The sequence below is a fragment of the Podarcis pityusensis genome, assembly GCF_964106645.2.
Source record: "Podarcis pityusensis genome assembly, chromosome: 10".
NCBI classification, from domain to species: domain Eukaryota; kingdom Metazoa; phylum Chordata; class Lepidosauria; order Squamata; family Lacertidae; genus Podarcis; species Podarcis pityusensis.
Genome location: NC_138035.1, coordinates 27311201 through 27326849, shown reverse-complemented (window position 1 = coordinate 27326849; position 15649 = coordinate 27311201). Strand labels below are relative to the sequence as shown.

The following is a 15649-nucleotide window of genomic DNA, read 5'->3' as shown; positions in this document are numbered from 1 at the left end:
AAAGATTTTACAGATGACATGTAGTAGTAAAGGTGGATCTGTATTGGAACAGATGTGAAAAATCGCTTTAGTTCAGTAGTCAGCTATGCAAGCTAAGCTCCCTGCTTTCCAGCATTGAGCTAAAACTGTTCTTACCAAGAACTACACCAGGGAACAGCTAAATCTGGAAATTGGGCCACTTTTCCTAGTCAAGATAAAAACCAAATCCATTCTGTTTACTTAGAATTTATTCTGCTCAAACACAGCTCGGTTGTTGGGGTTTTTTTGTGGTATAATTGGTGTGTGTACTCATCTGGAAAGCTCACAAAGTGCTCCCCCCCCCCAATAAAGCTAGTGGTCTGATGTCTAGTCTCTACAGATCAGTGTTATCCATGCAGGGCCTCTGAAAGGAATTTTATCAGGGGGTGCACACTATCTCTGTTCTGTTTTTATCCACCATGCCATGAACTATAGCCTGTAAGGTCAAAAAGGGTATGGAAGATGAGAAAGGAGTGGAGTGGAGTGGAGCGCTCTGTTCATTTTCTGCATTTAAATCTTATATTCCCTCCATGATAAATATAAATAAATATACATAAAACAAGAGGATCAGAGATAAGAAAGCACATTTGATTTGAACCTCTTTGTTTATTTGAACATCTTTGTTTATGCTACAATACTGATAAGGAGAAAAAAATTCTCTTTGAAACAACCTTTTATATCGCAATGCAGATCAGATCAGAAGACATTAGTATTAGTAAAAAAAAAAAAGTAGATAAACTTACTATTCACTTTTTAGAAAGAGCTTTTCTGCCCTTTTTTGTGAAAATTTTTGAATCACAGCATGAATATTAATTGTTCTGACAATGTTTGATTCAATACTTAGCCTGGCCAAATCTGCAAGATGTTCCTGAGACATTGTAGGCCTTAAATAATTTTTAATTATTTGCTAAATGACCTCTCCCCAAAAGCTACTGTTGCTGTGAATGTTAATAGTATTCTTAAGCTGGCATAAACATAATGGAAACAGGTCACCGAGTTTGTACTTTGTCAACAAGTTCAATAGATCTAATGGCTTTAACTATGCATTTACAAAATTTGTTTTATGTACCGAGGGTAAATGTTGCATTTCTTTTCTAAAATCACCCCCATTAAGGTCAGCAGGACATTTTCTCTCCACATCATTTTTGGACATAGTAAGATATTTCCACAAGAAGTCAACTTTTTCTGCCAACAGCACTGAAGTGAACAGTTAATCCTGCTATAACACTGTCTACCAAAACATAAAACACACACTTTGTGAAGTAGGCCTCTTCTGGAGTATCACCTCTGCCATTCACTTATTCCAAGTTAGCATCAGGTGTGCTGTCATCATGCAACCTTGCCCTCTTGTGCCTAACTCCATCATATATACAGGAGAGTTTTATTTCTATATTTATGTTTGATGCAAAAGATGCCGCATATAATAAAACTCCATAGACTTCATTTGTTGTTTTGGCCATCACATTTAGTCCTAGGAGGTCTTCTAGTGGTAATTTAATGGCAGGCAAGTGAGCTGCAAAGGGCTTTACACATTCAGCATGATCTGACCGCCTTGTTTCAGACATACCATGAAGAGCACAACCAATACATTTTTGTAGTAATTTCCACCACTTAGAACGGGAGCTGAACAAGGTGGTACACAGTTTGAATTGTTCTGAAAAAGGCTATTGCTTCAGATATGCATTCAGCAGCATAATTTCCACGTAAGATGAGTGTATGACAACCACAAGGTGAAAAAAAATGCTGTTAAGAATTGTTCCTGTATTTCTGCTTGTGTGCCGTTGTATTTTGTGGCCATATTTGCCCCATCATCATAGGCTTGAGCTCTACAATCACTGGGAGAAATAGCATATTCCTTCAATCTATGCATTAGCAACTGAGCCATTTCTTCTCCTCTTTTGTTGCTACAATCTGCAAACTTGAGAAATCTTTCTTGAATCTCCTACCCTGTTTGTCTTAAAAGTACATATCACAGAAGAAATGTTGTTTGTTCAAAATGGGAAGAATCTAGTGTGGAATCTACTATTACTACAAACTACTTTGCAGATTGCCTCTCAAGCAAAATGTCTTGTTTCACAAGATTCGAGCATTCTGCAATAAATTCATTTTGTGAGTCTGTGGACAGATAATGAACTTGAAGCCTCTTACTCCTTTTCCTCTACACTTAGCATGTGTTCTTGGAGGATGGTGTTCCACCTGGAGAACAGTTCAATGATTCCTAAAAAAGTTTCCATTGTTGGAATCACCATTTTGATGGGTGAACCATTAAATGGTAGACCATGCTCTCCCAAGAAGAGTACAGCACTGATGAAATGCTTTAAAAGGTTATACCATAGCTGTCAACTTTTCCCTTTTCTTGCAAGGAATCCTATTCGGAATAAGGGAATTTCCCTTAAAAAAAGGGGAAAGTTGACAGCTATGGGTTGTACCATTTCACAACTTCAGTTTTGATTGATGCTTCTAAGATGATGTCAACTCCAATCTCAGACAGCAGGGCATCATTCTAGTTCTCACCAAGCTAGGTAACATTCTCTGTGACTGTTGCTGTTTTCATGTTTTAGGACCTTTTACTTGGGAAGTAAAAGGTACAGCTGTGCTTGCTTGATCAAAACAACAACAAAGTAGCAAGAGCTCACCTGCAAACTTTGCAGCTTGTTGCAGGTTGGCCAAAAAATAACTTGAGTTGTAAAAAGACTTTACAATTCCTTGTTAATTATATCTGAGCAACTTTGTTTCTCAGGTTAAGCAATAATTCCAAATTAACAGCACCTTTTGTCAGCAAAAGCCCAAATTAAAATACACAGAGATGAATAATCATCTAATCCTCTATTCATAGTATTAATAAATCAAAGCACAATTAAATATCTTAGGTAGGGGTTTTTCAAGGGACTTTTTGTTGTTGCTTTTATTATACCTTTACAAATATTAACTACCTCCTGGTTTTTATTAGAGTTATTTGGAAAATATAGTTTTACCGGTTGTAGTCAGTTCTTCATCCGTTCGTGATGATAGTGGTGGCAGTGAGCTGTTTTGCCCTTCCCTGCTTGAAGATGGACTGCTGTCAGTGACATCACCCACTGCCCTTCACTGGCAGATGGCAGTCCCCTCTGTAGGTGGAGCTTGTCACCTGCAGGAGAACCAAGTCAAGCCTGTCTTCTTGCTTTGCCCACTCATGTTATCTTTCGCTGGGACTTCAGTGCCACCTCTCTGGATATCTTAGGAGAAGTAGGTGGCAGCACGTTGGCAGAAGACAAAGTAGACGGGGGAAGAAATATTCTGGTGTTTTATGTAAGCTTACACAAAAATGTAAATGTTAGTCTTCACACAATATATGCATATGTTTTCTGAGGTCCCAGGGAATTCCTGGCTCTCTCCTTTGGTTCCCAGGCCCCCCTTTTTGACCCCAGGCAGGGGTATGATGTGCCCTCTGCCCTCCACATGTATCCGTGCAGGCAACAGATTGCATAACCAAATGCCTTCCCTGCAAGTGGAACAATATTTTTCTTGAAAATTGTAATCAAGGTGACAGGAAGCAAAGGACTTTTCGATTAGCAAGAACCATCCTGCTGCCAAGCCAGAACCAAACACTCATGTGGATCTTCCTGATGCAGCCTTGAACTGCACTTGAAAATGATTGGCTCAGAGGTTGAATATGTTATCATTTTAGTTGTGGTTTTAAAGGGAAGATTGCTTTAGAGAGGTCTCATCCTCCACTTGACTAGGGCACATCATACAGCAACCATGTAATTCAGTATAATTAGTAGGCTTTGGGATTGGTAGGCAGCAGGATGCTAAATAGCTGGTGTGTTTAGATAGCTGGAATGATGGTGAAAAGTGAAGCTGTGTGAATGAGAGACAGGGGTAGTGCAGGGTTATGCAAGCTTGCCCATTCTACATTCTTAACTTTTGAGATGCTCTTAGCTCTTGGCTTTCACGGTCGCCATATTAATGGCGTACAACATATATGTGTACAACGTATATGGCAGGAGAAATGCACTGTCAGAAGTATTACAGTCAAACCTCGGTTGTCGAATGTAATCCATTCCGGAAGACCGTTCGACTTCCGAAATGTTCGACAACTGAGGCATGGCTTCTGATTGGTTGCAAGAGCTTCTTGCACTCAAGCTGCATTGACATTCAAGTTCTGAGGAACGTTTGAAAACCAGAGCATTTACTTCTGGGTTTTTGGTGTTCGGGAACCGAAACGTTCAAAAATGGAGCCTTTCAAGAACTGAGATTTGACTGTACCAGCATAAACATATATTCCAAAAAGGCTCTTCTGATTATGAATTCTAAGTCTGATAAGCAGGCCCAACATTAGCAATGAAGACATATTGAAAAAACTGGTTTGTAAGCAAAACATTAAAACACAACAACTAGAAAAATAAATCATAAACCTTCTCTGGTTCTCTTTTCCCTATACCACCTGTTGGGGTTGCATTTATAAGTCTTCCAGGTTCTCCTTAACTTGCCGCTGGGTCTCTTCTCACTTTTGAAGGGAATGGCATTGTGGGATCTGCCAGGGCTGAGGCGAACTCCAAAAGAGTCTTACAAGGAGTGTACCACACAAGTGACTGCACAATAGTAGCCAGTATCCACCATCATACAGTAAAATTCCATGGGCTGCAATCTCTAAAACCACACATATTCTAGAAACATAGATTATATAATTCAGAACCCCTCTCAGTATTTGAATTATGTTCCTCCTCCCATTTTTATTTATTTATCATTCCAAAAGCTGCAGTAGATAACATCTACATCTTTTTTTTGCTTTGCCCCAGCAAAATGTTTCAGAACTGCACTTGAGGTTTCAGATGAAAAAAAGAAGTTTAGTATCTCTAGATGTGCAAACGTATGTGCCCACTCTGTAGAAATCCTTAGCACTTTTAAGTCAGTTTGACACAACTGAGCAGGAGAAATAGAATAGCTCTCGAGTGCTTGCAAGCTGCAATAAATATTCATTGGTACTGCTGCATAGATGGATGCTTGAACAACCCCTCATCAATCTCCGGTCTCTGAAGTGATGCAGTTATTTCCCCAATACAAACTAGGCTAGCATTTGTAAGTGTGCCACCAAGGACTGGACCTCGTGTAGCACAGAACAGCACTAACTCATCCTCTGTTCTTTGTTTGTTTTTATCTTTCCCGTGAATTATCCGTAGGGCTAGCCTATCCTCTCTGTGTATATCTGCGCTATACCCAGTTTTATCCTCTCCTCGTCCACAGATTTCTTTGCAGCTTCTCTTCCAAGAATAAGAATCCTGGTGTGCTCTGAGATGTATGTTTGGCATTGTCCTCCTCCTCCCACTGCAGAAAATACTGTTTCAGACTGTGATGCATCATTTTCTGTAAGGGGTGGATTTGTAGTCCTTTCAGTTTTATCTCTGCAGAGATATGCCCATACCATCTCCCAGCCCACCTGATGCAAACTCTTTTCTAACTGAGGTATCTGTTTCCCAGTTGTCTTTCTGCACACCTTGCCCAGTACCTTTAGCATGTCATTGTGATCCCCCTGATTCACTTATGCCCATAAGTTACACAATATGTCCTTACTCAGTGAGGCTACTCAGTGGGGCTACTGGATTTTTCTTATCTAAATGTATATGTTGCTTTCTTGGAAGCTTAGCAAGTAGTTCTATGTACTGTGATATTGAACCAGCGATAGCTGTTGCAGTCATTGGGAAAGGGAAAATGCACATGTGAACTTGCCATAGTCATTGTCAGACATGGGCCTGATTTGAATAGAATAGTAAACCATAGTTCTAACCCATTACACGAATAAGCATGCACTCCACCCACAGTACTAAATGCACAGCTTTTGGTGGCTATGAACCATGCATCTTAGTAACAGGGAACCACTAACAGAGACTCCCCTGAAGATCTCAGTGATTGGGCAGTGATATAAGGAACCAGGAAATTCTTAAGATATCTGGGACTCAAGTTATTAATGGCCTTGTCAATTAATACTGTACAAGAACCTTGAACCTGACCCTGGTAGCATCTCGCAACCAGTGGAAGCTCCTAAGCACCACCAACAGTCTTAACCGCAGAACTCTGCACCATCTGAAGCCTCCAGACTAGGCCTCAATAGCAGCCCCACATTGAGGTTACCAATGCATGAATAAATGTGGCCAGGCTATCCCAATTCAATGGCACCTGTAGTTGGTGTGCTAGCAGTAAGTGGTCAAAGGCACTCCTAGCCACTGAGGCTGCCTGAGGCTCAAATGACAAAGATTTATTTAGGGGCATCCCCCAAACTTTGAACCTGTTCTTTCAAGAAGGAATGCAACTGTGTCCAAAGCACACAACTGGCTAATCTCCTGGGCATGGAAACCTCTATGAGCTTCAAGAGGTCACAAGACTATCTTCAAACTGAGTATTATAACGATTGGTTTTTTGCCAGGAAGTGAAAAGCCCATTGCACATTACAATTATTATGTAAATTACAAATAATTAGCACAGACTAATGGAATAGATTTGCTTCAAAAGGCTTACACAGTTTATGGCTCAAGAGAGAAAGGCTACCTACCTGTTTCTGTAGGTTGTTTTGGTTGCTAACCATGATTCTTACTGCTGGCGATTTAGCAGCACCTTTAGCTGATAAGAGAGAACAATAGCATCACTGTGATATGAAAGGGGTTTAGAGTTCAAACCATTCATTCTGCCAGTAGGTGGTGATTTATAATAGATCCTCTCTAAATCCATTTTGCAAATGCTCCTGGGACATCTGTAGCCTTTAAGTGTTACAACTGTTGCAACCTAAAATTAATGGTGCAAATGCATTAGAGTTTTCACCTTTGCCACTGTTTGGCAAATATTTCTGATTTTCCTGCCACTTAATTCAGAAGTGAACGTATAAAGTTCTCTCATTCTGTGTGGTACAGGATCAGGACTTGGCAGGGGGCAGTTCAGTGTCATAGGGCTCAATATTCACCCCCTAGGTTCCCAGATAACAGATACAGCAGCATGAGTGTGTCTCAAGAACTTGCAGTTTATTCTAATATAGAAATGCAGGCAAAAAATTTTAAAGGTAAAGTGTTAGCCTTAAAGCCATTTTTTTTAAAAAAAATTGCATGGCACTCTGGATTGTGATTTATGAAAACGTTGTAGTTGATAATTTCAGAGCTATTTCTCATCCGACTTGGAAGACCACACTTCTCACACTGTCCAACATGATGACCATTACAATTCTTGTGTATATTTGTATTAAGAATAAGGAAATGAAATGGGATGTTATGGCATTTTGTGCCAATTAGGTTTGCTCACCCATGACAGCTAAACAGTTGGAACACATATGTAATACATTTAATAGTACTCCTCACTGACTTGTATGGATTGAATTTATAATTGTTCATATCTGTGGCTCTATCTTGCCCTAATTCAAAGTTTACTCCATTTGCACCATTATCAAAAACCTTGAAAGCGGTGCTTGTGCAGAAATACAATTATTTATTTATATCCTTGTAGAAAATTCATCCACAGACCGCCATTTACATTCCATCTGTTCAGGGACTAAGAAATCATCCAGAAACATCAATAACATCTTTATTTCCCAATTTGCTTTCCATTTTATGTGGCTAATTTCATTTGTTAATATTTAGCATACTTGAGACATAACTCCCCTATGGTTTTTAGGTGATGGGAGCCTTTTGTTGTTCTTATCTTAACATTTCATTTTTCCCCCAGATAAGAATTATATGAATAAATTATCTTGAAAGGCCTAGAAAACAAGTACAACTGCATGATCTCCCACAACATTTTATCTGGAGAGTTTCTATTTCTGTTTGGTACCTTTAGGATTTTCAATCTTCCAAAAGAGGGAGAGAGAAAGAAAGAGAGGCAGGTGGGGAGAAGTCACCTTGAAATATGTTCTTGCTAATGCAGTATCCAAACAAAACAAAACAAAGCATTCCAAAGGCACAATTTTATGTTGCTCATTTTAAAAGTTTAAATTCTAAGTAGGGGCGATGGACTACTAGTGAATCTGTTGAGATTGTTTGACTCCAGCTTCCAGTGCTTCTGACCATTGGCTTTGCCAGCTAGATCTGATGGGAGTTGAAGTCCAACAACATCAGCAAAGCACCTTGTTGCTTACCTGTGCTTTAAGATCTGTCAGAGTAACATCATGTGCAAAACTAGCCTCCACCAGGAGAAGGGATTTTTCAGTAATTGCTTGATGCTGTGCAATTCCTGCCTCCCAGAAAGCTTGGCTGACAACAACACTTGTTTCCTTTTAGGACAGCTGCAAACATCATTGTTCTGTAAAGCCTTTTTGACAGGTTTTTCCTGCTGTCACCCAGTTTAAAACCAGTTTTGAACCAGTTTAACATTGTGTTTTTAATTGTCTTTCTGAGTTTTGAAGACAATCACTAAAAGGTAAAATGTAAATTTAATAAATGAGTGAATGAATGACATTTACAATTCAATGGGGCTTACTCCCAGGTTAAGGGAGTATAAGGTTGCTGTGTAATTGTTTGATAACCAAAGAACCATTTCTTATTTACCAACAAGTTGTCGCAAAACTTTCCCCGGGGAACCTCCAGAATATATGAAGTGGTTGCTAATCTGGGCTAATTTTAAAGCATCTGCAGGGCAGCAAATATATATGTGGTGCAAAAATAATGTTCCTGCTTTTTGTTTACCTGCTGTGTAGGTAGAAATCCTTTTAAAAACAAATACCTCAAGTTTTTTGATCAGGCTTTTTGTTAGTGTTCTTGAGTCTGATCTTTAAGTTTTAATTGGTTTAGTTGAATATAGAGTTGCACATAATTATTCAAGGGATTCAGAGACAAGGTCACATTCGGAGAGAGCTGTGCAGACATGCTTCTGCCAATGGCAGACAACTGCCAATAACAATATTGTGTTCCAGATTTTTGGAAGCAAAAATACCACATATTTGTGGTGTGCTCTACTTTTAGAACTCCATAATATCAACTCCTCAATTGGAACAAATCAATACAACTTCACTGACTGACACCAGCAAAAGATCTGGGTTTTTCCCCCTTCCTCTTCTATTTTTGACAGTGTTTGTTGTGCAACCATATTCCCAAGAGGTTACACATAATCCTTAGCTGTTTTCCCTCTTTGAAGGAAGGAATTGAGGGCCTTGCACTCTAATACTTGTGTTTTCCAATTCACTGATTTTTGTACTTTGTTTCTCCTGACCTTTTGTCTTCAAGTGAAATGTTTTTTTTCTAATCTCTCCTATGAGAGTATGTAACATTTCCAACTTAATGACATTCTCTTTTCTGCAGTCTTGGTGAAATGCCTGAATTCTCTTTAATGACATGGCGCTCAATTCATACCTGTTGGTCAGCAAAAGCTGCCATTCCCTGAGGTTACCCATAGAGGGACATTGGGCTGCTTTCTTGGTCTGTTCCATCCAGTTATCGCTCTTATTTATTTCACTTATGAATTGCCTCCTATGAAGCACCTCAAAGTAATTTCACAATAGAAGAAAGCATCTGTAAAACAATTGCAAATATAAAAACTGTTAAAACGATTGCATGTATAAAAACAGTTTGAAATCCAATCCCGATGCTTGACTGAGATAAAACCCTCCACTTCAGAGACTTGCTGAAAGGGGAAGGTCTTCTGCAGACACTGAAAAGGCAGTAGAGATGGTCCCTGTCTGATCTGTGATGATCCAATCCACAATAAAGGCCTGATTCAGACATTATGCAGAACAGACCCCCTGAGAAGATGGTGTCTGCAAAATGTTCTCTTGCAGCTCACAGTGATTGGCTGGGTATAGAAAAGATTTGATCTATTAGGTATCCTGGTCCCAAGCTGTATAGGACTTCACCAGTACCAGCCCCTTGAACTTAGCCCAGTAGCTAGTTGACAGCCAGTGTAATTTTTTCAGCAGCAGCATGATATGTGCCCAGTGAGCAGCCAAGCTACCAGATTTTGCATTAGTTGCAGCTTCTGGGTCAACCTCATAGAGCATGCTGCAGTAATGCAATCTGGAGGTTACCAGCACATGGACAACAGTGGTTGGACTGTAGAGGTTTTTGAAACACTCAGCCAAGTCTAAATGCTTTGCCATATGCATCATAATAATAATGTGGTTTGCACTAAGATCTCTCCACACACACCCCTTTCGTATGGGAATTAACAGCAGGAAGGTTCGAATTGTGGGTTTTTCTTGTGTCCCTTTGACTTTATTACTGTGTTTTCTGTGTCTGTATCCAACACTTTGGTCAAAGCACTTGAATTTGGTAGAACCTTTAGGGTCACGCAAAACAACTATTGGAGTTGGCTGTTGTTGCAGAATTAGAGCTTGCAACAAAAATAACCCTCTTGACTCTCTTACAATGGCTATATGAACACATGTAGGGTTGCAGTGCATTTGCAGAGCTCTGTGGCCCCAAGGAACTGCCCTGTTCATTTCAGCATCAAAAAAGTGCTTTCAATGTGCATTGATATCAGTGAGGAAGCATCTTTTTGCTTGTAGTTCACTTGCTCACTGAAGATCTGTGAACCTTTGCTTATGTGCTTTACATCCTGAATACTGAAGATATGCACTCCTTATGGTGAATACTGTCATAATGGTTCTCTGTTTTCCTTGCCCCCATTTGTTTCTAGTTGACTTTATTCATTGTTTGCTTTTAAATGTCTATAGAACACTTAAGGAGGAACCAAAAAGGACCAGACAGACATTTCTAAATTACTATATTGAGTTAGACATTAGGGAAGAGAGCAATACTTTCGGTCAACCAAATTAAAGTGTACTAAGATTACGCAATCATGCCAAACACACTCTTATTGCAGCACCTTAGAAAGTATCCCATCATGGATGAAGAATGGCACTTGACAGATACAACTATTTAACTTTATAAATTCCAAGTAAATGAGGGCACATTGTGCCATTCAGAAGACTGGAAAAGGTTTGAGAAGGATGCTAAAGGCTAATTGGACCATCTGCTGTTTTAGTGGCCTTTTATTTCTGTTCTTCCATGCTTAGTAGGAAGTTGCACAATGGTAGATAAATTGCAGTATTCGTCCTACCATGCAACTTAATCACACAGATTGACTAAGGTCTAGTTCTCGAAGAGCAGAGAGGAACCAAATCTGCACGCTTAAAACTAGTATCAGGAGGTTTTTAATGGTTGATGTATTATTATGTTTTTATATTTTTCTGGAAGCCGCCCAGAGTGGCTGGGGAAACCCAGCCAGATGAGCAGGGTATAAATAATAATAATAATATTAGTAGTAATATGTCAGGAAGAACAATAGGCTAGAACTGTACAAGGCGGTGGTGGTTGTTTGCAGGGTGTAAGCAGTATTCAGTCATCTGAGCCCTTGCCTGCAGTGGTGCATTTCAGACACAGGTTTATCTCTCCCATCTGTTCCTTTTGAGATTGGCTGTGGAATGTTCTGCTTCTCCTGAAAAGGGAAGCATATGAGGGAGTGCAAACCTGATGTTTATAATTCCATCATATCCCAAGGCACATAAGGGTCACATAAGAGATCTCCATGCTACTCTAGAAGTAAGTTTGTCACTAAGTGCATAGACGTGACAGTGTTGGTTATTGACCAAAAAAAACAAAAATCTTTATCCTCTATTCTTCTATTTTGTCGGGAGCTGGGGGAGAGACATTCTTATTACACCAAGTCGGCACAAGGTAATTCAGAAACTTCAAAGCAAATCAGACTAGCACTTTCAGTACACAAAAGAGAGAGAGAGAATTAATAGCCTTTGAAGGAGCAAATGCATGAGAGAGCTTTAGACCACAACTGAACTAAATTGGAATATATATATATATATATATATATATATATATATATATATATATATATAAAAAAAATCCCAGCTCATTATACAGCTGCACACACCTATTATAAAAGAGTATGGGTTGTAAATGGGGAGAGCTCCTTTTATAAACGGAGCTCGAAGCTCTTACCAGTGTTATTTCCTTCTCTTTTGTTTCCATCAGACGGAACCCTCTTCACTTCCACCTCATTGCAGATGCTATTGCAAAACAGATCCTGGCAACTCTCTTCCAGACCTGGATGGTGCCTGCAGTGCGCATAGACTTCTATGATGCAGATGAGCTGAAGGTATAGTAAAACAAAATGCCATCATAATCCAAAGGCTGTTTTGTTGTCTGTTCACCCTGTTCATAATTGTATATAATTGAAGAATCAGCAACTAGAGCGGGCATAGGCAAACTAGGCCCTCCAGATGTTTTGGGACTACAACTCCCACCATCCCTAGCTAACAGGACCAGTGGTCAGGGATGATGCGAGTTGTAGTCCCAAAACATTTGGAGGGCAGAGTTTGCCTATGCCTGAACTAGAGGCTTGGGGGCCAATTATGGTCTTAAGAGGTGCCACATGACTCACCCATCCCAGTTACAAGGTTTGAGTGACAAAAGCCACACCCAAGTGGTCATACTCTGGACAGGGAAATGATTTGAAGCAGCCGGGAAAAAAAATTTCTAGTTTGTATGAAAATGTTTAGAACCTTGGCATCTGAAGACAGAGGCATCTGAAGGTTGTGGCAGTAATTTGTATGCCATATCAAATCAGTTCCATGCTAAACTTGATTAAAATCCCGTAAAAAGGTAGAAACAAAATTTAGCAAATTGCTCTGCAAATTAAGGAAATTTCAAACCACTCCATGTGTTAGGAGGAAGTGAAAACAGATTATAATTAGAAGAAATGGCAAAGGGGAAGGATCATATGTCAGAAAATACTCTCACTTAAAAAAATTGAAAGAGATGACTTCAGGATGTTTCACATATTAAGCAGCAGACAAATATTGACCTAGATGCCGAGGACTGCATTTTGAGGAAAATTGAGGCTTCATTATTATTTAAAATGCAGAATCCATACACAATAGATTATTTAATTAATTAAAACTGCAATCTTTTCCTTCAGAGTTTCTTCCTTTCTCTTCATTTTCACAACTTCAAGAAAGAATTGCTTTCATTGTTTGAGGTGGCTTTACTAGTATTTTGCTTGTGATGGCTGCTGCCACTCATCCTAGCCAATGTGGTGCCTTTCAGATATTTTGGCCTACAACTCTCATCCACCCCAGCCAGCCTACCCAGTGATCAGGGATGAGGAGACATGTAGTCTGAAAAATCTGGAGAGTACCATGCTTTTAAGAAGCTTAAGTTCTTTCCAGGTTGATTTTCTATCCAGATGGCAGTCAATTTGCTCACAAACTTCATATAGTCAAATGGTTGGACAAATTGCTTCCATGCAGGACACTGTAGAGCAGATAAACAGAGCAGATGCTTATGATTTGCTGTTCAGCAGAAAACCAAATTTGGGAAAGTGAATTAGCTTTTTTTATCAAGTGCTCTTGAACCTTTCAAGAATCCTTTGTATGCTCTGGGACATCTTCTCTGTATATGGATGCTCACCCCTGAGCTACTGCTGATGAAGGATACATCTGTTCCTGTTTTATTTCTGGAAGTTCAATGAGAAAGCTACCCTCAGAATCTGACAATGTGACTTTGTTTCAAGGGCCCAAGGAGGGAACGTGATACCAGTAAATTTTGAGTTCTGATTTGTTGCAGTAGCACATCTTCATGTCCTGTCACCTTGAGCAAATAAAGGCAGATCTGCAACACTTCAATACCATTTTTTTCCACCGACTGCAGCATTGTCCTATACATGTCTGTCATGTCTGACCTCTAACAATCCCTTACACACCTCTTTGTGGCCTGTTAAGCCACTTCTACTCAACCATTTTACTTTAGCTTGAAGGATCCTACTCTGTGTGAGAGACTTGGTATAGAGTAAGGCCTTACGTGAGTGGGAGACAGGGAAGGAGTGTTTATGTTGCTGTTTCCTTGATACTATACTGCCCTTAATGCGCTGGTTGCAAATTATGGTTAATGCATTCAGTGATTTTTGTGGCAAATGGTTGGCTAGGCATTAGCTGTGTTGTGTGGGTATGGATGGAGGGGATGTTTCAGACTGAGGTTTGTACATTTGCTTGTTTATTATAAAAAAATATTTGTGCACCACTAGTCGTAAAACTAGTTCGCAATCAACATACATATGGTATGTTGAAGATTGCGAAGGTTGTGTTTGAGAGGTGTTGAGAGTAGTGTGGTTGCAGCTTCTATCTCAGTTAATGTATCTTGTGGAGGCAAAGGTACAGTACATAGCACAGCATGTTGTATACTGAAACAAGAAAAAATATGTGGTTTTTTCCCCAAAGTTGTTTTAATCAGTTTGGGCAGAAGTGCTCAGTAGTAGTTCTCAGTAGTAGTTGTATTTTTAATTCTAGTCTTTCACCGTTTTTCATGGGGTTGTCAATGCAATAAGGTCGAGTGTTCAGCTTTCCATGAAACAACATCTCCTGCCAAATTATGTTATTATATGGGTTACAAAAATAATATTGTGAAAAGTCCATCAGTTCCTTTAATGTGGTGGTTTTTTTCTCCTTGTAAAGAGTCAGTGTCACGGTCCAGTTTATGGGTGGTCGAAGTCCTGGCTGAGGACGTCGGGACCTGGGGCAAGACAGTGGGGTGGGAGCAGAAATGGGAGTCCAGAAGCCAGGAGTCAGGAAGCCAAGGGTCCGAGAGCCGGGAGTCAAGAAGCCAAACACAGCAAGGCAGGCAGCATATTGCTGTGGCAAAGAATCAAAGGGAAAGGCTGACCTTATATCCCTTCTTGCCACCAGGTGCTGTGAGTTACCAATCGGCCTCACCTGTGCGGCTGCGCCTGGCTCTTCAGAACAAACTTAGGAAAGCCCCAGTCCTGTAAAGCCCTACTGGTCACAGGGCCTGGCTCCTGCACGCACTCTTGACAGTCAGAATGTATTGTACATAAGTTCCACGTTTATGCCTGATACCTGGTTTCCTTGACAACCATTCATATAAATAGTTATAGCCATAGTAAAACTATTACTAGTAGGTCTATAAATCAGATAGAGGTAACTGTAGAATCTTGTTTTCAGTAACAAAATATGGAAGCTTTATTGTGAAAGGATTTCCTACTGTCCCGCCAATACCCTGAGAGCTCTAGGACATCCCTAATTATATATCATTTTGAGGAAGCAATCAGGTTAATGTGTCTCTTTTTTACTTTTGACCAAGCATCTATGGTCAGTATGTGAAACAGAAATTTAGGTGTACCACTGCTTATTGTCTTACAATGTCTTATCTTATCCCCTAAAAGCTTTTTTTGCTAAACATGGTGGTTTCTACCGAAGCTGTCACTTCCTCCCCTTCTCAACAGAGACTGCTCCTTGGTGTTGAGCTTTCTAGAAATGTCATTAACTCATATATTGGAATTGCTTCTGCACTGAAATAGCTGGAATGAATCATATTGAAAGGTCGTCCTAAAGGGTCACCCTAAAGTTGGGAGCATTAGCCTACAACTCATTTATATTGTACTACTAGCATACTGTAGGTGCTTTATAAATATTAAATGATTGTGAGCAACTGGCCACATTCTTAACAGTCTGAAAGTGTTCACAAAATGGAGCTGTCTGCTGATATCTAGGAAGCAGAAGAGGTCTCTCTGCAATTTCATAATATTCCAGTATTCATTGAAGGGTGAACTGGATTTTTGCAGTCTTATTCACTTTTTCCAGTGCGATTTTGGAGGAAAAATCACAGGTAGCCTGGGAAGAGCTCCAGGAGGGTCCACCACGTTCAGTTGG

General features: G+C 39.8%; 1 protein-coding gene across 1 annotated transcript in view; it reads left to right on the top strand.

Annotated features, from left to right (window-relative positions):
* Positions 1-15649, top strand: part of LARGE1 (LARGE xylosyl- and glucuronyltransferase 1) — a 323190-nt gene that overhangs the window by 161403 nt on the left and 146138 nt on the right. Inside the window, exon 5 of the mRNA XM_080971695.1 lies at positions 11958-12081. Within this exon, the coding sequence (XP_080827821.1) occupies positions 11958-12081 (124 nt within the window). The remainder of the gene's footprint in view (positions 1-11957; positions 12082-15649) is intronic.